Source organism: Euleptes europaea, chromosome 12 (assembly GCF_029931775.1).
Source record: "Euleptes europaea isolate rEulEur1 chromosome 12, rEulEur1.hap1, whole genome shotgun sequence".
Classification (NCBI taxonomy): domain Eukaryota; kingdom Metazoa; phylum Chordata; class Lepidosauria; order Squamata; family Sphaerodactylidae; genus Euleptes; species Euleptes europaea.
This window is the reverse complement of record NC_079323.1, coordinates 17,690,503-17,713,879: the sequence shown is the minus strand read 5'-3', so window position 1 is coordinate 17,713,879 and position 23,377 is coordinate 17,690,503. Positions and strand designations below refer to the sequence as shown.

The 23,377-nt window shown below is 43.5% G+C and overlaps 1 protein-coding gene across 5 annotated transcripts in view; it reads right to left on the bottom strand.

Annotated features, from left to right (window-relative positions):
• GRIA4 (glutamate ionotropic receptor AMPA type subunit 4) overlaps window positions 1–23,377 on the bottom strand; it is a 254,524-nt gene that overhangs the window by 30,469 nt on the left and 200,678 nt on the right. For all 5 annotated transcript variants that reach the window (XM_056858902.1, XM_056858903.1, XM_056858905.1 and 2 more), the window contains exons 12-13: window positions 21,656–21,854; window positions 18,169–18,416 (exon numbers count right to left, since the gene is read on the bottom strand). In XM_056858902.1, coding sequence (XP_056714880.1) covers window positions 18,169–18,416; window positions 21,656–21,854 — 447 coding nt within the window. The remainder of the gene's footprint in view (window positions 1–18,168; window positions 18,417–21,655; window positions 21,855–23,377) is intronic.

The following is a 23,377-nucleotide window of genomic DNA, read 5'->3' as shown; positions in this document are numbered from 1 at the left end:
CCATTTGGTAGGATGTCAGTACTTCCCCGTTTTTGGATTTTACTATAAATGACTAAACTGAGGCTATCGTATTTTGGTCACATTATGAGAAGGCAAGAGTCACTAGAAAACACGGTCATGCTAGAGATGTATTGACTCTATAAAGGAAGCCACAGCTCTCAGTTTGCAAGACCTGAGCAAGGCTGTCAAAGATAGGACAATCTGAAGGACATTGATTCATAGGGTCGCCATGAGTCGGAAGCAACTTGACAGCACTTAACACACACACACATGTAAATGGGGGAGTATTATTAACCTTTGCCTTCTGGACACAATACATATTTCCCCCTATTCTTTGGTCTTGTTGCCCTCACTCTTTCCAGGGTTTAAAAAAACATTTTGGGGACTGCAAGTAGGCATAGTGAACACATGAAGCTGCCTTATACTGAACCAGACCCTTGGTCCATCAAAGTCAGTATTGTCTACTCAAACCGGCAGCGGTTCTCCAGGGTCTCAGGCAGAGGTCTTTCACATCACCTCCTTGCCTGGACCCTTTAACTGGAGATACCGGGGATTGAACCTGGGACCTTCTGCATGCCAACCAGATGCTCTACCACTGAGCCACAGCCCCTCCCCGAAGGTCATGGCTCAGTGGCAGAGCATCCACTCGGCACGCAGAAAGTCCCAGGTTCCACCTCCAGTATTTCCAGTTTAAAAAGGTCAGGTTGTTGGTGATGTGAAAGACCTCTGCTTGAGACTCTGCAGAGTCTGGGTAGGCAAAACTGAGTTTGAAGGACCAATGATCTGATTCAGAATAAAGAAGCTTCATGTGTTACTATGTAAAGTCCCAGGTGTGTTTATTTATTCTAAAACATTTATAAGGCCACTCTCCTCCCCACAAAATAAGAAGCCAAAGCAGGTAACAACAATAGATTCAGACAACGTATCTAAGACCAGAACTCCAATGCCAAATGCCTGGCATGTGAAGGTAAGAAAGAACCTTTTTTGCTTGAGATCCCAGAAAGCTATTGCCAGCTCGAGTAGACAATAAAAAGCTAAATGGACCAATGTTTTGACTCAAATAGGCAGCTCCATATCTTCAAATTATAATGTTCATCTTACCTCCTCTGTCCTTTCTTTCTAAATGGAGCCATGTTTCACAGTAGCAATATTTCTGGATGAGAGGAAGAAAGAAAACCTTCTAGTGTTGAAGGCTTTCTAAAATTTTGAAATCTCATCCAGTATGTTTCATAGGATTGCAATGCTCTGCTCTTCAGTATGTGAATCTTCTGCTTTCAGTACTGTTAAAATACTGAGCTAAGGTGTAGGAATCATATTATATACAATTACTAACAAACTCTTATGCAAACACAGCATGAATGAAAAAGCAAGCACCAAATTAACTGCTATTCAGGGAGGGCTGATTCATCCATTGTTCTTTTTAGGTATACATCTAAGATGCTTTAGGTGAAAATTTAATGCGCAAATGAGACGAACACTTTAAGAAACACACTGGTATGTGTACAAGGTAAGTCAGTCAGCTTAGATTCACCAAAGCTCATAGTTAAGTGTACCTCCAGTCACAAATGTAATTTTGCTGTAAACAATGTGCAGAAAGGTCCTGACATCTTGGACAACAGTTATTTAAGAACAATTTTCAAACGAACCACCCAGATAGGCTGTGTAATTATTTCGCTAGAATTGCTGATGGGAGAAACAAATATTTGGAGCAACATCAAAAGATGGAAATATGTATGGGTGGGTGTGAATACTACTCATTGTAAGATAGAGAGAGAGAGAGAGCAGGGCTGCACAATACAATGAAATATGACCAGAAAGGGAACAACATGAAAGATGAAAAAAGTCATGTTATTGGATCTAGCCACCTTTCCTAATGGTGAAAAAGGGAGGTCACCTTTGACTACCAAAAAAGACTATGCTGGAAGTTATGAAACCGGCATGGCCAAAAGATTTGTGGAATGTTGTTTGTAATGAGGATGGGGGCTGGATGAGATTGAGTGAAAAATACTGGCTGGATCCAACCCAGAGTCATTTATGCGTGTTGCACTGTATACTCATAAGAGCAAGGAGCCCAGCATGATTTGTAGCCACCAATGGCACCGCTTACAAAACCGTATATGCCAATCTTTTAAGGTTACCAAAAGATAGAGCCTTTCGCCAAAGACTTGAAAACAAACCCTTGCCGGTTCACTTGCCACTTCAGTTCACAGCTGTGCCAATGCTCAGAAAACTTGTTCACTTGTCTTTGAACAATTAATGATAGTCTCTTGTACAAAAACGAACAACCCTTTTTGTGCATGCACATATTATTTTCCTGGGGCTTCCTCTCTGCCTGCCCCTGGAACCATTGCCTCTCCCTGCCTGCTGTTTCCACATTCATCGGGTATTCAAAACATTAACGTTTCACAGACATACTTTTGTGAGGTATCCCTTTCTGTCCCTCGAGGCTGACTGACCCAGTGTTCATTAACAGCAAAGGCAGCAAGCAAACTGTCCTGATTTCGAGTAATTTGCTCATGCGTCTTCTTAGATCGCCTCATGGGAACTGTCGCTACTTTTCATAAGAAGCGCTAATGCTCCTTAAACAACAGCAGGACTCTCACCCTGCATCATCATTAAAACAGCTGCTCTGATTTTGCAAATGTAACATATTTACCAAGACACGACCATCCCATGACCCCTCGGCATGCAAAGCAATGTATTCAGTAAAGCCTGTAGAAGCAGGCAGCTGCCAATGGAATGGTACAAACTATGCAGGCCCAAAGCTGATCGACATGTTGTTGAAGCTAGACAAGATAAGTTTTATTCATGTGTCAATGAACAGTTCAATCACAGCATGTTTGAATATCAGTTGCATTTTTTGTGAATTCTGTAGGAATAGGCAATGTCTGGTGTACAAAGGAGACCCTGCAGGGGGCAGCAAGAGAACAGTTAGATAGGATAGCGAGGTCAGCGCCTTCTGTCCCATTAAGCGTCATTCCTTGCCTGTCTCCAGATTGCTACTCCCAGGGCAGCATCCTGCTTCTTCTCAGAAGTTCCAGAGTCACACACACACACACACTCTTTCTTAGCTAGTGATGTAGCTAGGACCCTATCTCTGTCTATCCCCTTTACTGTCGAGAATGTTTGTTCTTGAATAAATCTTTATCTACACTTTGATCAGCTTGTGCACTTCTGCTGTGTTAATTACTCTCCCAACAAACTTAACCAACATTCATATTTTAAACAAGCCAGTCACTTTAAGGATGCCATGCCCAGCCTGGCAATCAGTCAGAGACCAAAAGGGCAGAGACACAGGGGGCAGAGTGGGTGAGACATTACTTCTGGGAAAAACCTGGAAGTGGCATCATGCCTGTCTAGGAATTACTGGACACTTTGTGGTAAAACCATAGAGGTTTTTTTTTTGTTTTTGTTTTTTAGATTCCTAGAGAGAACTGACATCACTTCTGGAGAAAATCAGAATCTCTAGGAATTTCTGAAAACTCTATATCACGCCGTAGGTCCATTAAAAAAAAATTCTCCCACTGCTGCTCAGAATGCTTTAAAGGCTTGGAGCAATTTGCTAGGACCAACAAGTGGGCAATACTATTATTTCTGCTATTTGCTCGGAGTGATTTTCCACAATCAGTTTTCACAGAATGTGAAAAGGAGGCCTTTGGGAGGGTAAGAGGGTCCGATTCCTCTATATCCATGTTCAAGACTTGTCATACTTGTACATGTCTGACATAAGTCTGGTATGTTTTCATAGCTCTCATCAGGAACCAGATGTTAATGCTCAATTCCTTCTGTTGTCTTCACCAACGGTTAAAACTTTGTGGGGAACTTGGCAAATTGCATGGCTTCCTCTGTGTTTGGCAAGGCTAAAATAGAATATTTATCTTCATATAATAATGATAAAAAATTAACAGCAGCCAGAATTTAAAAGACTATATAACCAGGGGGCTTGGACTTGTGTTTGCTGAACAGCAGCTCCCTTCCCCCATGGAAAACTGCTTTTGAAATACAGTAGATGTTCAGAAGCAGATTCTCACAGTGTGGAGGCCTACTGTTCAAACCGGGGGTGGGGGAATCACAAATCATTCTGGAAAAGTCCACACCCTTGTGCCTGCTTAAAAGTCTCTGTTCATACACAGGACAGAGCAAATCATTAGCTGAGTTACAAAATTGAATACAGAACAAGCATCTGGAAATGGTAATGTGTTGGATGAGGATTAATTAATAAACGGAATCTTAGCACAGCAAAGTGATGTTGGTAGATAATACATTCAGTCCTGTTTAGGAGGGGGTTACTTTGGCTGGGGAGGAAGACTAGTTCAGGATTGCTACCCATGTATGCAAGCACGGGACTCTTCAGCACAAAGTACCTTCCACTGGCTTCATTTGGTGGCCCAAGCGTGGCCTTTCCTTGAAAAGCAAGAGTTTTGGATCCTATTATCCATGCTCTGATCACATCCAGGTTACGTTGCTCTGAGATGAATTACAAAAGATTGCCTTTGAAATCAGTTGATCGGTGGGGTTGCCAGAGCCCATCTTTGGATTCCCCCCGTCATTTGATACTAGATGATTGGCAACCTAAGAAAGGAGCTTCCTGGTTATGACACCAAAACTATGAAATTCCTTTCATAGGAAGATTGTCCCCTTCTATCATTATCTCCCTCTAGTGGGTAAAGACTTTGGTCTTCCCTTGCTGATCCTCCTACCTAGTTATGGGTGTAAATAGTTCTTTTAATTGTCTTTTATATATGTATTTTAAAAATTTGTTTCTGATTGTTCATTGCATAGGGGACCCTAAATTTGGTGGGAAAGTGGCATTTTTTTTTCCAAATAAAAGCTCTCAATGTACTTTTTCTTCTGCCCTTAGGGATGCTTTATTCTAAGCGACAAAGCTGTATAGTGTGATTGTCTTCTTCATTGTAGAGTCTTACCAAGCATTCATTATTGCTTTGGAAACAGGTAACTTTGCAACCCTTAAAGCAATTATTTCCAGCAATGAGTGTTTTATTTGCTTTTCAAACGCCCTTGCTACACAGACGATTTCTTTTGTTGTTGCAAAATGGAGAGAAAGCTTTACAGTGAGGCTCTAACCTTATTCATCCAATGGTAATTTCAATATTATTTTGCAGAACAAGTCGTTTTTTTTAAAAAAAGGTCAGAATCCCATCCTCCCCACAGTGCCAAGAAATACAGATTTGGTCACAAGGGTTTAATGGGAGCTACTTAGAAAGAATCGAGAGGTGCCATTGTTTCCTGGGTATTTACACAAAATAGGCCCAGAAAGCTGACTGAAAAAAAAATAGAAGAAAAAGAGGTAAAGCAGGTCATCAATATGTTTGCAAGGTCCCTTTTTGCCACCGGTGGGAGGTTTTTGGTGTGGAGCCTGAGGAGGGCGGGGTTTGGGGAAGGAATTCAATGCCATAGAGTCCAATTGCCAAAGTGGCCATTTTCTCCAGGGGAACTGATCTCTATCGGCTGGAGATCGATTGCAATACCAGGAGATCTCCAGCTACTGCCTGGCGGTTGAGCAGCCAAAATAAACACCACTGCACTAATACCGCAGGTAAGGAAGGAAGTGCAGGAAGAACTAATTGTAGACGGACAACATAGTGGTGTAACAAAGTGTATAACAGTGCTCAAATAAACATATAACAAACGAGGAATGATATACAAAACTCTTTCAAAGTCCAAAGTACAAAATGCTAGTTTCAGAGCAAGGAAGGAAGATGTTCTTCATGTAGAAGTCCCTTAAATAGGAAGACAATCGTTTCTATTTCTTCATCAGTTCCATTTAAGTTTTCTATATATGCACATATAAGTTCCAAAATCCAGTCCGATCTCACATTGGAGAAAAGAATACAAACTGTGTGTAACATTCAATACTGAAGTTCCAATACAGGATACATCATTTTCAATACACAGTTGTACAGATAGTTTGAACAATTTGACTGTTCCCAATGGGATACTCCAAGTAACTGCCTGTTACTTGGAGGCAGTTACTTGGAGTATCCCGTTGGGAACAGTCAAATTGTTCAAACTATCTGTACAACTGTGTATTGAAAATGATGTATCCTGCATTGGAACTTCAATATTGAATGTTACACACAGTTTGTATTCTTTTCTTCAGTGTGAGATTGGACTGGATTTTGGAACTTATATGTGCATATATAGAAAACGTCTACTAAATGGAACTGATGAAGAAATAGAAACGATCGTCTTCCTATTTAAGTGACTTCTACATGAAGAACAACTTCCTTCCTTGCTCTGAAACTAGCATTTTGTACTTTGGACTTTGAAAGAGTTTTGTATATCATTCCTCGTTTGTTATATGTTTATTTGAGCACTATTATACACTTTGTTACACCACTATGTTGTCCGTCTACAATTAGTTCTTCCTGCACTACCTGGAGGTTGGCAACTTATTCGTCAAGAAAATAGATATGATAAAGAAACTGGGGTTTGGGCTTAGGAACAGAGCAGGGCAGTATAGACTTTATGTTTCTGGGAACTACTTGAATATTTCCATAGAGCCTCTGGAGTTACCAGGCACAAAATGGAGGCTCAGTGGGTGGAGCCAGTCACAAAATGGCGGCTTGTACAAAATTAACCGTATTTCAGAACAGGTTGGCAATGCTCAGGTGGGGAAACCTTTCCTCTGCTAGATTTGAGTCCAGTCGCACCTTAGAGTCTAACAAGATTTTCAGGGTATTAGCTTCCGAGAGTCAGCGCTGTGACTCTCAAAAATGTATACCTCGAAAATATCATTGGTCTCCAAGGTGCTAGTGGACTCGTATCTAGCTGTTCTACTGCAGACCAGCACGTCTACCCTGTGAAACTTTCCTCTGCTGTTTTCGTAAAGCAAACCACTATCACCACCACTCCAAACTGTTACTTGACCTGCTGGGGGAAAATATGAAGTTACCCCCGTTTTCGCTGGAACAGGCAAATAGCCACTTTGATGTCAGGGGAAAAGAGCATGAGCCTTTCCCTTCCAGTGCAATACAATGTAGGAAATATTCAATGCATATATATAAAAACACACACACAAATATACATTTTACATGGATTGTATGTGCGTTCCCTGTTCCTTATCAACAGGGCTCCTGAGACTGCTTGGATAGTGTGGAGCTTACTGGAGGGGGGGAGAGATATTGGCTGGCAGACAAGGACAAAAATTTATCCCTGATAAATTTATCCCCGAGGTACCTGGGAAAAGGGGGCTGTGTAGGGTTGCCAGCTCCAGGTTGGGAAATACCTGGAGATTTTGGGGGTGGAGCCTGAGGAGGGTGGGGTTTGGGGATGGGAGGGACTTCTGTGGGGTATAATCCCTCAGAGTCCACCTTCCAAAGTGGCCATTTTCTTCAGGCAAACTGATTTTGATTAGCTGGAGATCAGATGTAATAGTGGGATATCTCCATCCACAACCTGGAGGTTGGCAGCCCTAGGGCTGTGGCTCAGTGGTAGAGCATCTGCTTGGCATGCAGAAGGTCCTAGGTTTAATTCCTGGTGTCTCCAGTTCAGGATCAGGTAGTAAATGATATGAAAGAACTCCACATTGGATTCTGGAGAGCTGCTGCCAGTCTGAATAGACAATACTGACCTTCATGGACCGATGGCTTGATTCAGTGTAAGGAAGTGTCCTAGGTACATATGCACAAAGCATGAGGTGCCTGCTGTTATTGCTCAGGTAGAGAGAGGTGCTGCTGAAGTTTGGACTAGCACTTCCTTTTAAAGCAGTGATGGCTTACCTAAGTGTACCTCTTGAGCTTTCCCCATCGTTCTGGACTGAGTGTTCATCTGACATTTTTGGAGAGTTGGATCCCAGCTCCCTCCTGCAAGGTGACAAACAGCCAGTGTGGCACACACTGTTGCAGCTGTGAATGCCTCTGCATTAGCAGTGGCAATGAGTCCATAACTTTTTGGGAAACCTGTTGGAAGAACCTTTTGCAGTCGTATTAAGGATTATAGGCTGAAGAAGCCTTTCTGGTGAAACGTGTCAACCACCTAGGATACACGTTCCTACAATTTTTACAACAGTGCTTTCAGTTGGTTTATTACCCCTGTGAGATTGTTCCAGGATGCCGTCGGACTCCCTCACCAACTAAGCAAGTATACAAGCGTTACAAGATGGAGTTTTCGAAGTGCTAGGGTGGCAACGGACGAGTCTGCTTGCACATCATCTAGGTCTGTACTGCTTGAAACGGTCTCTGATCATTCACAAGCTTTTTGTTATGGACAATAGGGAAGGGGTGTGAATATTTTTGTATGTACTTTGTTGTTGTTTGTTTGTATTGTGTGATATGTACCATGTTTTTGAACAGTTAGTGATAGGGTTAGATTAGTCTTCCTTGTCTGTGCTGTATGTTGTAAATATTTAGACTTTGAGCTACGTGCTGTTTGTTATTTCTTGAGACAGTTTGCATTAGCAGTGGCAATGAGTCCATAACAGGGAATCATCCCTGTGCGGCAGCATCCTGAGGCTCTCTTTCCCTAAGGAAAACAAACCTGGTAGCAATGCCTTGGAATGTGTCACTCCTCAAAGGAACTGTGCATGACAACATGTTATGGTTGTGGTTTCCCAAATGGATTAGTTATGAAACCCCCTTGCGTTCGACCAGCTAACTTAAAAGCCGGGTCTTCTTCTGGCCAATCAGTCGCGGTTGAGTGTGTGAGCCCAGCTGCTGCGCAGCCCGGGGAGAAAAAGAGAGTGTCTGTTTGTGTGAGAGAGATCCCCGTGGGGGGGCCGTCTGTGATTACAAGGAAGGTATATTCCTTTGCTTCATAAATGGACTCTCAAGCATACGGAAGACTTGGAAGCTTGAAAAAATCGTTATGAAATGGGAATTTACTGGAAGCCCATTGCATCTTTATCACTCCGTTGCTTTTGAACTTTCAGATGCCTTGCATTTCATGCATATTGTGATACTTGACCTGTTGGACTTGCACCTGATTTTTTGTCAACTGTGGTTGTTTACCTGTTGTTTGTTTTGAGAATACACTTCTATTAGCAATTTCCAGTTTTGGTATTTATGTGCCATAGATTGGCTTTTTGTTCTTGTGCTGTGTTTGAATTCTACCTTCCTGTTTAAGCACTTGTAGCCTTTCTTGATTAAGTACCTGGTGGTGGGCAATCCTACCTGGAGGTTATTGGCACAAGCAAAAGAAGCCCATTCTGGCCTAATTTATACCCTGTTTATTCAAGATGAGAAATCTTTTTGGACCTTCTGATGAACTAGCTGCACAGTTAAGTCTACCAGATTGTCTCTTTTCTTTTCCTCCTGGGTATGAAAGTAGTGGTAGGCACGGAGCAGGCCCTGTGCTGAGCTGAGCAGGGGCTTTTGTTCTTTGAAAATAAGAACAAGAAATAAGCAAGGAGCATAACAGATGAAGAAGACCAGCCTTCCCTAACAAGCTGCACCTATGAAACTATTCTGAGAGCTTCCCAGTCCCTGCTAAAAGATGCTTTGTTGAATTATGGATATTCCCTAAAGGCTGGCAGCAAAGTGCCGGGAAGAACATGAAAGCCTCAGCATCCTGGAACAAAATATATTTCAGGTGGCATGCTTTGAAGTCTTACTGAGAAGTGTTGCTGCATGCCACCAAGAGAATGACAGCTGCTCAGAAATATTTGCCCTCTCAAACAAATATCAAAATCCCTTTTAAAAGAAAGGCTCTTCACTGCACATACATTAGTCAAATTAGAAGTGATACACAGCGTAACTGTCATTTTCTAACTGGATTGAAGTGTTTCAGGATCTTTTAGTCATGACTTCCTTCGTGCAAATCTTGTGTCATCCAATACAATGAAGCTGATCTTTTCCTTTTCTTCTTCAAATTAGAGTACAAAGGGAGGTAGAGACAAGGGATTCTTTGTCATTGTCTAGCAATGGCCAAAGTGCATTTGCACCCACTTCTGGTTTGCCCTGGAAGGGATTAAGGATGCTGAAAAATGGTTGTGATTTTCCTGCTCCTAATGCAAAACCTACAACGTGGATCTTAATGCGTTTTCTGCTGGCAGAAGAGTTCCTTTTTGTCAATTTCACTCTCACACTGCAAATCCCCCAACACTGCCCTCAACACTGGGGTTCCCCTGACCATTGGGGGCAGCATTGGGGGGGGGTACAGCAAGAGTAAGGAAGCTGCCAAGTTCAGTTCCTTGTGCTGAACTTCACTCATGCTGCTTTGGACTCAAGCCCAAGCCTTTGCAATTGCAATGTAAGTGTCCCAAATGGGCAGCAGGTTTGCGATGATCATAGATCCACAGAAAAAGGCCATATGAGCAATCTGTTCTAGACAACGATATGCCCATGTTGTGCAACCAGAATGCAGACACGCATTATACTGCTTAGAGAAATGTCCCTTGCTTTTGGATGGGAAACCTACTGTGGGGCTAAATCAGCCGTGGGCCATTGCACAAGCACAAATTGTGATGCCGTTTTGGGTCTGAGCTGTGAAACCAACAGTGCGACCCTGGGAAGAATGGGTGGATCCCATTCAGGGCACAAGGGCAAGGCACTTGCAGAGGCAGGTCTTTCTTTGCTTTTCCCCCAGCAACCGATTCTGGGCACTACGGAAAGATCGCCGACCAAAAGTCACAAGACATTGTGGGGAGATGGCTGCAGCGAAGAGGAGGAACAGACCAAGATTGCTCCACAACTCCTTCTTCCATCAGGGAAGGAGGATGGTGGAGAAAACTTGCCGTTGACAAAGGAAAAGGAGGAAGGAAATTTTTGCCCTATACCACCCCTCTCCAATGCCATCCTTCCATGTATTGTGGCATTTTGTCCACGTCTTCTCCTGCCCTCAGTACTGATTTCTGGAGGGGGGGGTTAGGGAGCTACTCCAACAAGCACAAAATGCTCACACTTTACAAGATCCAACCCATAATATGACAACGAAAATCTTGGCCCTTTACTACTGTAGAAAAAGGGGGCCATACCAAGGCAAATCGAAGGCGAGGAAACAAATGGTGCAAAGGGAACCAATTCTTTTAAATGTTTTATGACCCCAATACAATGTTTTGTGTAGTTTCTTTCAGATTCTACTTATTAACATCCCCATGCATGAAATAAAGCAATAAACTTATTAAAGAATTGGTTCCCTTTGCACCATTTGTTTCCTTGCCTTCCTTTACCATTGTAACATTCAAAGCACATATACTTACATGGGCCATTATCAAGAATGGTTCTCATACTTACCTTCCGAGGACCTAGAGTAATTAGAATTAGGCAAAAACGTATGCACCCTCATTTGATGCCATCATTCCTTTTTCAGCTGCCCAAACTGTGATGAGTTCACCATACTCCCTCCTTTTAAGGGATTTGATGCTATTGCTGCTTCTGATGCTAATGGCTATAGGTGGAATTCATCCATGAAACTGAATTAGGAGGCCAAATATAAGCTAACAGCAACAACAATATCATTTCAAAGTGTTTCTTGAGACTGCTGAACCAGTTATAAAGTTATCGTAGCAACCCAAATAAATCAGGATTGGCTAAAGAAACTTAACAACACTCCAGGCATGATCATCACAGATCAATAAATTATAGTTAAAGAAGTGGTCAATATAGAAGCCACCGAACAAGACTGAGAAAACAAATAGGAATACCCTCAAAGAATACAGAAACAAAGTACACAGATACCATAAGGTATATCAAAAATCAAATCAAGCCTGATCTGACCCTAGAAGCTAAAATGACTAAACTGAGGCTATCGTATTTTGGTCACATCATGAGACAAGAGTCACTGGAAAAGACAGTCATGCTGGGAAAAGTTGAGGGCAGCAGGAAAAGAGGAAGACCCAACAAGAGATGGACTGACTCAATAAAGGAAGCCACAGCCCTCAATTTGCAAGTAGGGCTGTCGATTCGGTTCGTCCCGAACCAAAAAACAGCCGAATTTCCCCCGATGGAAATTCGGATGGAACCGAATTAAAAAAAAAGTTGGAAAACGACGAGCCAAATTCAGCGAGTTCAGGGTGATTGCCGAATAAATTCGGCAAATTCGGGGGCTCCAAATCAGCAGCATAATCGTCAGTTAGTAAGCAGCATTCTCCCGCGGCCAATCAGTGGCCCAGCTGGGTCTTCTTCTGGCCAATCAGTCACGGTTGAGTGCGTGAGCCCAGCTGCTGCGCGGCCCGGAGAGAGAAAGAGAGAGTGTCTGTTTGTGTGTAAGAGAGATCCCCATGGGGGGGTGCATGTGCACATTCACGGCTTTCCACGGCTCTGGGGGGAGCATCTTTGAAGGTAGAGGTCCCAAAATTTCAGTATAGCTTCAGGGGGTGAAGCTTGGGGGTGTTCTTGCAAAAAACCCCAAGTTTGGTGACGATTGGGGCAGGGGGTCCCGAGATATGCAGTCCCCCCCATCCAACCACTGCGATCCTGTGCATCTAGAGAGCGGCAAATCCAAGGCAAAACCTCCCGTGCATAAATGGAATCGTATTGGATTACTCCTGAGAAGACATCCACAGTAAGACCCATTTTGGGGCTTTTCTCTATAATTTTTCCTGTGTGTGTGTGTGTGGGGGGGGGAAGCAGTTTCTGTGTGTGTGGGGGAGCAGTTTCTGTGGGTGTGGGGGAAGCCAAGGGGCTTTTGCCCATTCTGCCAAGGGGTGTGTGCCTAAGATTTACTTCTCCTCCGTGCTCCTGCTGGAAGACATTCACAGTTTGATTTTGGTTTTTTTTCTCTATACCTTTTCTCCTGTGTGTGTGTGTGTGGGGGGGCAAAACAGAGTCTCTCTGTGTGTGGGGGCAGTTTCTGTGGGTGGGGGGGGAAGCCAAAGGGGGCTTTCACCCGTCCTGCCGAGGGGTGTGTGCCTGCTCACCTCTGCGGGAGTGTGTGTTCTGCTTTTAAAGTTTTAAAGTGTAAACTTGAGTCTGTGCGGTGGCTAGCGAGTCTCTCTCCGCTCGGCACCCGGGCCGCGCCTCCTCCTCCTTGGTTTTTTTCCCGTTTGGGGCCGAGCTGTACTGGTTTGAGAGGGGGGGTTTCGCCCGTTCTGCCAGGGGTGTGTGTGCCTGCTCGCATCTCTCTCTCCCTGGTTTGAGGGGGGGGGGCTTCAGTTGTGTGTCCTCAGGTTTTCCCTCATTCATAAAATCGGTTAGATCTATTTTGACAATCTGCAGTGTGTTTGTGTTAACTCCTTTTTGACATATATATAAAGTTTATTTTACTGTGTATTTACATGCTCATTATTGGTACATTGAATATTGTTTATAATTGTATGCTTGTCACATCATCAATACAGCTAATTTTCAATTTGTCCTCGTCTATGGATAGTTAAATCTGGAGACTGGAGCCATGAACAGACAAAAAATATATTTCCACAAATCTAAGAAAAAAACCAGGTTTTCAGAAAAATGTGAAATCTAAAAATAAAAAATGAAGGGTTAAAGCTCCCCCAAACAATAGAAGCAGCACCTGTACCTTTAAGAAAAGAATGCCCTCTGCAGTTTTTTTAAAGTAAATGCCTATATGGAGACCAAGTCCTATGAGGAAAGGTTGAAGGAGCTGGGTATGTTTAGCCTGAAGAGGAGAAGACTGAGAGGGGATATGATAACCATGTTCAAGTACTTGAAGGGCTGTCATATAGAGGAGGGTGCCGAGTTGTTTTCTGTTGCTCAAGAAGGTCGGACCAGAACCAACAGGTTGAAATTAAATCAAAAGAGTTTCCATCTAGACATTAGGAAGAATTTTCTAATAGTTAGAGCGGTTCCTCAGGCTTCCTCGGGAGGTGGTAAGCTCTCCTTCCCTGGAGGTTTTTAAGAAGAGGTTAGATGGCCATCTGTCAGCAATGCTGATTCTGTGACCTTAGGCAGATGATGAGAGGGAGGGCATCTTGGCCATCTTCTGGTCACTAGAGTGTGAAGGGGGGAGGTAGTTGTGAATTTCCTGCATTGTGCAGGGGGTTGGACTTGATGGCCCTGGTGGTCCCTTCCAACTCTATGATTCTATTCTATGATTCTATCTGAGTCAGGCTTGACCAGAGTCATCCCAAACATGACACAACAGTGCCCGGCTTGGTGGCTGGCTCTGAATAACTGCCTAGAGTTTTCCTGGAGGAAAGCTGACAAGGGGAGGGAAGGAGATAAAACTGAAGAAGATGGGGAGCAGATAAAAGTAGGTTAGCTGGTGAGTGGGAAGGACAGAAAGAAGCAGGACATGGGGAAAACTATAGGGGCTTTCAGGGAAGGGAAGAAGGCAATAGCGAGGGAAGGAGAAATGAGATGCTCCCTCACAAGTACTTGCAGGTCCCCCACAGCTTTGTTCATATTGTAGGTCCAGGTGGTGTTTTCAATTTGCAGTTTAGAAGGCACCTCCATTTTGATATACCTTCTTGTACTACTGTACTTTGTTTTTGTATGAAACCAGACTGGCCATGACCACAGTGGTTTTGCTAATCATCATCATCATCTAGTGGCTTGTATCCTCTGGCAGCAGGATTCTCATTCCCCTTTCCACTGCAGCCCACTGATCCCTCTGAATCTGTGAAAACTGCCTCTCTGCCTTCAATGATGGGAGAGCGCGTCTGTCATCAGAACAGATAGTAGGATACAGTCCAGTGTGGTAAAAGGGTTGCGCTTCATCAAGTAGCCCAAATATTGCATTAACGAGCCTATTCCTGAGAAATTGCAATGATTGTCACTATGCCACTTTCCCAAGAGTTTGCTTACCTTGACATCTTACATACTGTACTTCCTTCCCAGCATAGTTGTGGACGAGGCAACACAGAGATACCAGTTCCTTGCAAGCAGTGTCATGCGTCCTACCTCAGGACGGAGGAAGTTTCTCCAGCCTAAGGAGACTCCAGGTTAAGAGACTCTTTCTGCAGTGTATGAGCTGCTTATGTCAGAGGACGTCTCCTTAGGCCGGAGTGGGAGGATTCACAGTGCCATTCTGACAGCAGCCCAGGGCTTTCACTATGAACCTGCTGTCATTAATGTCTCATTCTTGCCACACTTTTGGTTATCAGCAAAAAAGGAATGGTGAAAGAACACTTGGTGTACAATGTGACCCTGCAAGACTGGTCCAAAGCAAAAGCACACCAAGTACTCTCTACTGCTTTCCCATCTCTGCTGATAAGGATGAGCCACAACATGACTCTAGAAGCTGGAATGCATGCTCAAAATTAGCTGCTAAGTACCTGTAGAACACCAGAAAGCTATGGAAACTGCAAATAAAAGGAAACCAAAGAATTCAGAGAGAAAGCCATTGCCCTACTCATGTGTAATAAGCAAAACTATGAGCAGCATGAAATATGTGATCTCCATAACGAAAAGATTTCATCTTCATGAGCCAAATGATAAACATGAAAAGAAGCCTACACTGAATTATTGATTCTATCAATGGTAGTGACCACTGATAGTTGAAGAACAATACTAAATAGAGTTGCACCCTTCAAAACCCATTGATTTTGATGGACGTAGTTACGGTGTCACTCTGCTTAGGATTGCACTGTGGGTCGTTTATCTTGCACGGCAATCTCTGTACTAGTTTAATGAGACCATCGCCAGAACCAGTGCCTAATCTCCTTGCTTACTACATCTGCTCCTTGAATCTCCTAGTCATGTTTAGTGAAATAAGACACATGATGTCATCACATTCAACGTTTCCTGACCCCCACCATTAAGTAGTGGCCAATAAAGTGGAGCACGAAAGGGAAACATTCAACATAATGATGTTTTTTCCCAGATGTTTTCCACTAATTTTTTTTTTTTTGTGTGTGTGTGTGTGTCAAATAGGGCTGTGCAAAAACAAATTTGGTAAATTTCTGGTTCAGGTTTATTGGACCCAATTTCTTTCAGGAATCCTGAAATAAGCCAAATACCCATGGTGGTAAATGGATATTTCAGCTTTATTTCTGGGTTTCCTGAAAAGATTCAGGTCCATTATAGTATATGGGAAGTTTTTTGGAGGAACTCTGGGGGTGCATTTTTTGAGGTAGAGTTACCAATTTTTCAGGGTAGCTGCAAGGGACTCTCCTTGCATAAACCCTGATGTTTGGTAAAGTTTGGGACAGGGGGTCCAATTTAATGGACCCCCAAAGTGGTTGCCCCCATTCTCCATGGGAAAGCATTGTAAAATTTCCCTCAGTTTCCCCCTTCCCATTTCCCCCTCCCTGTACCAGTCTTTCACCTTGTTGGCTATTTTTGGAGATTTTCATGAGGAATTTTTTTTCTCCCTCACTGTTCCAAACCAGTGTATGCTGGAGATTACTTTTTAAGAGGTACCTACAGTATCACGGTAAGTTGCCCTCACCAACAGCCACAATAAGTGCTTTTCTGCTTTGGTGAAGGCTACAATGTTGAGGGCTGTAGGATCAATAACCTACAAAACAAACTCATCAGATCCGCTTCTCACGTCTCTTTAGGAGAATGCGTACAATCTCCAATACAATGGTTGAGTTGGCTGTAAGCAAGTCTCTCTGTTCTTAAACCACAAGTGGAAGTCTTGGACATGATTTCCGCACCAATTCCAATGCTGGTTTCATCTCCTACACTCTTCCCCTTGCCTTGCCTACAGAGAGGTATCGCTGATATCCTGGCCTACACTATGACACTATGACAAGGGCAGTGCCAGGGAACAAGCCAGGATATCTGCACATGTGCGTCAAAACCATAGTTAAGACTACCTCTTTTTAACTCTTGTTAATAAACAAACTTCATACCACAGTTTCAGATCTAGGGTGGCCCAGCCTAACTGACTATAGCTGACTGCCTACATTTTGATGATCATACCAATCATTGCTGATTTAATCAAACAACGGTCTTGTGTGTCACCTGAACTAAGAAAGTCGTCGTGATGTAATATGGATATATGGATAAAATACAATTTTACTTTTTAAAAAAATTAATAAAAAGAAGCTGGGCAGCCCATTCTTGCGGGGAGGGGAAATACACAGCAGCAGGGAGTGGCACAGCCATGCCGCCTCCTCAGAAGCTTCCTAGCTGCAAAATAAATATATATATTAAAAAAACCGGTGTAACTCCTCCATGGAATTACACAGGGCTACGCCAGGGCAACACCGCAGCGAGAAGGGGCATTCCCGAGGCAAAAGGGGTCTGAAAGCTGACTATTTATTTAATTTATTTATTTATATTTTCAAATTTATAACCCGCCCTCATCCCCAGCAAACCAGGCTCAGGGTGGGTAACAACAATTAAAAACATAAATATCCAATATACTTCCTTAAAACCATAAACATTAAAACCATTAAAATCCTAATCAGATGGCCATAACTATACCTAGGTGCCACAGCAGATAAGTGTCAGCAGATCAGCCCCCCACAGATTTCAAGAGTGGGGTGCAGGATGGGGAGGCCAGTAAAAATGGATCTTCTTCTTGCTGCTGTCCTCAGTTATAGGCCTGGTAGAATAGCTCCGTTTTACAGGCCCTGCGGAACTCCTTAAGATCCGGCAGGGCCTTGATGTTACCAGAAAGACTATTCCACCAGGCTGGGGCCAGGGCCAAAAAAGCCTTGGCCCTGTTGAGGACAGCTGCACTAACGTCAGCTCCGCCCCTAGGAATATACCAAGAACACGCTCCTTTGTGGGTGTGGTATTCCCTGCTGGTGTGGCAAACCTGCGCAGCTGTGTGGCTCCCTGGCGCCGGCATGTTTGCCCTTGCGCCGGCGTTCGTGCCACTTTACACCATGGTAAAGTGGCATGGACACCAGCGCAGGGCCACGCCGGCTCCTATGGAGCTTGCCCCCTCCTTCAAGAATGCATTGTTAGCAATGTAAAAGCTATTGGGGGGAGGGCTTCATAATGCTGTCTTGATGCAATAAAGGTAGGGCCAAGAGATTTTTATTTGGTATTTGGCCATTGTCACAACTGAATTGAAACAATGGCCAAAAATATGGAAGAATAAGTTAACAAAACTATGGATTTGGGGAAAATAAAAAAGCTGATGAGTATGAATATCTTAGGAAAAACTTAGAAGCAGTGTTCAACGAGTTTGCTTTTTATATGGCCTTGATAGATATACATCAATAATTGCTATTCAATGGACGTGGTTATCAGCAACAGTTACCTTTGTCGATCAAGAATATGAAATGGAAAAAGAAAAAAAAGAACATACCATGTCCACAGAACAACACAAAAAGAACTAGATCAGGGGCATCAGGGAAGGTGGAATACTATAACAACACATGTTATATTGTTATACTATTCCACCCACCTTAATGGAGAACCCTTTGGTGTGGCTACGCCATAGCCTTTCGAATCCAGATTTCCTCCCACTTTCATGGTGTCACATGGCTTTCGTTGCTCAATGTATTCATTCATGGTGGACTCCAGGAGGAAGGCAAACTTGCCCTTGGATTTGCGGACACGAGCAACTCCCTCAGCCGTAGTCCTAGCAAACACTGACGGGTCTGTTGTGCTCATGTATGTCCACATCTTTTCGTACACTGCTATTTTTGATCTCTGAAGGAAATTAAAAGGAAGATTAGAGAAAGCAAAGGTGTGAGATTGTCACAAAAACAGGTTGCAATGTATAATACATCAGGATCTGGGGTTCCTTGATCATTGCACTCAGGAAAGCAGATACATTTTGATACCGTTAGTTTCACAGAACGACGTTGCAGTCCTGACATATCACTTACCGTCTCACATACAGGGCTGCCTACAGTTATTTCGAAGCATAATCTACAACTAACCAAAGCAGTAATACAATGAGAACAGTGCCAACCAGGTGCCAGAGTGTAAGGTGGCAAATGCATCATGCCTATACCAGCCAAGTACGGACACAGTGATTTAACACAGCCAAAAGAATGATCTTTCACACTTCCACATTACGCTGGCGTCACAAGACAGCTGCATTTCTAAGGGAGCTCACCAAGGCAAATTCATAGAGCCTGGAACCCAGGGCTAAATTTCTTGCTGGGTTGTCCTAGTGCTGAGAAATTAGTATTTTTGTTAAAAAGACACCGATGGGTTTGTTTCTTATGGGGCTTCACTGTATGCTCTGGCGGCAAAGAAAATAAGGTCCAATATTGTTGCTAAGAGAGCTGAACCTTCGGGTTGATTTTAATGGTTGCTAGGTCCCATTGGCCAATTAGGACACCACCACAATTTTTAGTTATTATTTCTCTGAATGCAATGATTTTAGCATAGTTTTATTATATATATTTTAGCATAGTTTTATTATATTTATCATCAATCCAGAATTTTATTAACCTTATATTTCCTTTATTATGTATCTGGGGTATCTTTGACATGTTTGTAATGGCCTATGGCTAAATGCAAATAAAACAATTCGTTCATTCATAGAGCCTGCACAACTTCCCCGTGCAACAGACAACTTTGGACATGACAGTAATGTACCACCAGCCACGTGGGGAGCCAGCGCTTAAATTACGGGGGGGGGGAGGGCAGGGAGGTTGTGCATAATAGAAAATACACTCTTCTAAAATGCCTCATACCCTTCTAAAGACAGGAGCCAATGGAGTCATCGCTAAAAGTAAGAAGTCCACCCCCCATCTCCCTCCAGTCCCCTTTTGGCGAGATACCTTGGACTGTCACTGCTAGTCATGCCAACTTCTGCCAGATTCAACTGTTATTTATATAATTTATTAAATTTCTACCCTGCACTCCCCAACCTAGTCTGGGCTCAGAGCAGCTCTGTTAATGAGCTGTGCTGTTATGTTTACATCAAGCGAAGCAATAGCATGCATTTGTTCATGCAACTCTGAAACAGATATTTGAGGAACAGCCTTTGAGGAAGTCTGCAAGAGGCCTGACTACGACCATTTCTTTGTTGGAAAGATATGTATCTCCGGCACTCTGGCTTCCACAAGATGTGCCCTATGGCACCTACCACAACTGATTGTTAAGAGTGTGTATATGGGAATTGAATTAACAATTTCTTGTGCAGATTTGACTATACAGTCTGTTAACTAAGAGTTCATTTTCAACTCCAATGGTGACGATTAAACAGCTATGTTGCAAAAAATGTTCTGCAGTACAAATTTGATACACCGACTGGCTTTGAAAAAATCACCAAGCAACTGCCCTTGGCTTCCATGAAAGATAAGAGGAAAGAGAGGAACGTTTTGCAGAGAACGGTGAGTGAGCACTCTACTGCCTACTGTTACTAAGAGGATTAGCTTGCTGCTCTGGTTGCCTTCTTGTAGGTTCATAGAATCTTAGAGTTGGAAGGGACCACCAGGGTTGTCTAGTCCAACCCCTCACACAATGCAGGAAATTGCCAACTACCTCCCCCCCACACTCCCAGTGACCCCCTACTCCACACCCAGAAGATGGTAACAAAAACCCTCCAGGATCCCTGGCCAATCTGGCCTGGAGGAAAATTGCTTCCTGATCCCAAAGTGGTGATAGGCATTACCCTGGGCAAGTAAGAAAAGGCAGCAAGAGCTAAGCACTGACTCATCTCTTCCTGCCCTCCCTCTCATGATCTGCCTAAGTTCACAGAATCGGCATTGCTGGTTCCTTTCTTTGGCTGGGGTTAGGTGGTGACACACAGGCTGATTCGCTTCCTGACATCCTCTGGATCCTACTTTCAGGACCTATTGCAAGCAAGATCAGCTCTTGACTTTTGGTGGGGAAAATTTCCCCGTGAATTTTGCCATACGGCTTCTTTGCTTTCCTTTGGAAGTACGACAAGGTTTAAAGGAGGATGTAAATGTGTTCTGTCTGGAAACCCGCTTACAAGTGGCAGCAGCAGACGCAGGCCAGTGGTTTAAGCCTAGTTCAGCCCAGTATGTTCTGTTCACCTTTGAAACAGAAAATCACATGATGTGGGTACAGGCACAATCCCGTCAAAGTTAACCATATTAACTCCTGTTGACCTCAGTGGGCAAGATGTAAGCACCTGTTAAACTGACCCATTGAAAATTCAACCTTTGGGTATCTAGAAGTACTCAGCTTTGGCTGCATTATGTTCAGTGTTCAAAGGCTCTGTGCTTAATAAGTAGAACATGATCCAGTCTAGGTTAATCCCCTTAATCTAACACACACACATTTCTTTTCTGCACAGAACTGCGCCAAGAGGTGTTGATCCCCACCACTGCTAAGCACATATTTAACACCCTTATTGGTCCCTAACTTTGGCTGGGTTGTGTCCAGAGTTTTGTATTTTCAGGCTATGAGAAGAAGGCATTTTTTATGCCTCTGCAGCAGAGCACCTACCTTGGGAGCAATGGGGGGAAAAGAGATTAAAAAATGGATATGGATGATCACACCACTGAAATAACAGCAGCCATTTTATTTTATCCAGTGCCTGGTCATCATATCATTTACACTTCTCTTTACCATAGAAAGCCTGTAGCAGAATCCATGAGTGAAAGACCATATATAATCACCTTAGGGTTATCAATGCTCCCTTTTTTTTGTTTTAAGCACTGTGGCCTGCAGTGAACCAGCAGAGCAAGGCTGTTTTAATTACCTTGGCTCGTACAGCCTCTCTGGGCATTTCCGAGCCTGACACATCAAGATCAATACATTTGCCACAAATTAAAATGATTGCAAATGCCAACAAGTGGTTCTGGAGTTAAAAAACCATAACATCAATATTGTAGGAGCTGCAGACCGCGGATCTGATTATCCATCATGCAACGTAATCCCGAAAGCATTCCGAATGCTTCCCACGTAGGCTGAGGAAACCAGACGCGTCCCTCCCATTCCAAGTAGGCATGCAAACTTACTCTGAAGAATTCTTTTGTTGATCCAGAGTCCAATGTTCCATATGCAATTTCAGTTTGTTTGGCGAGGTCTTCCGCACTCTCTATGGGTGAGACCATTCGCTCAACAGTCAAGAAAGCAGCAAGATTAGCGGTGTATGATGAAATAATGATGAGTGTGAAGAACCACCACACACCTCCAACTATGCGACCTGAGAGGGATCTAAACATGAATAAGATAATGCATATTTTCCTATCTCTTGTGCCAAGAAGAGAGAGAGAAAAAGAGAGACAGCGAGAGACACCATTATTACAGGAAATATATTATCCAAGCAACAGTAATTGGCAGTGAGGCACACAAAAAAAAAGATCAATATTCTATTTAGCAAGATGCACCCTTAATATTCAATGCTCAGTCAAGGATACAGAAAGGCACATGAGTAGAAGAGCACTGCACACCGAACTCTGTTATAATTAGGTTTCTTAAAACGAGGGAACAGCTGCTGCACTGGTGGTGTCAAAGGTTTTCAAAGTGTGTTCTAAGGGTTCATCAGAAACTTATTAGCAAAAGTTGATAATAGCAGGCAAACTTCCTTGAAAAGACGGCTTGCCTGCCACGACTCATTTCCCCGTGCAAACTGGAATCAAAGGGGAGGGGCGGGGTGAGGCTCAAGGCCCATTCTCAGTTCATATGGGCTCACCAAGAGCCCCAAAAGATCAGTCTGGGGCCCACAGGGCCTGAGTATTCTTCATAGAACGCATCCCGGAATCTTTTCAATGTACTGGCCTCCTTCAACAGACAAGTCATTGCAGAAAGGGTTCTGAGGGCAGACTACTATTTGAAAACACTACATTGAGGCTACACATCCAACCTTATTCTACCTCTTGCTCTTGAATACTTAAAAAATAATCCAGCTGGTTGGGTATTTGCTAGGGCAGTATGAAACAAGACTCCCAAAGAAACAGGACTGTGATGCTCTAAACCAGAGTTTCCCAAACTTTTGGAGTTACGGAGCACTTTTATACTAAACTGAATGACAGTTGTATTTTTCTTTCCAATCTCTTCATAGAGCACTAGGAGATGTTTCGCGGAGCACCAAGTGCTCCTTGGAGCACAGTTTGGGAACCTCAGCTCTAAACAAATGATGGATATTGGGCTGGATCCAATGTAAAAAAAAATCTGCCTGTGCTAGAGCTCTTGTACAAGGCAAAAGACATGAAAAAGACCATAATAGCCACTAGCTCTAAGTCAAACTTATTGCATCCCCACTTGTGTTTCTGCTTGTGCAAGATATTGTGCAAGCCGTTTCTGGGCACTGTAATATATAGGGAAGAAAGCTCTGGGTGTTGCACAAGATCTTGTGCAAGTGGAACTAAGCCTATTTATGTTTCCACTTGTTCATTGCTGGACCTCTGCCCATGTGCTTTTATATGCATCTGACTTCCCTGTCGGAAGGGGGGAGGATGGAAACATGAGCTGGCTGGGTAATAGGGTTCCCATATGACTGGTTATAAAGGGGAATTGCCCACCAATTATCCTGGCTGCCTGCCACCCCTCAGCTGGTCGGAGGGCAGAAGCAGGCCAGCTCAGGGGGACAGTGATCCGTGCGCGTGATGTGATGATGTCGCTTCTGGGTTTACCCGGGAAGCACTGGCATTGCAACGGGGACACTCTAGAACTCTCCCCCAAACCTCTATGGTTTCCATAGAGTTTTTGGAGGAATGTGCTAGAGCATCCCTCGTCCA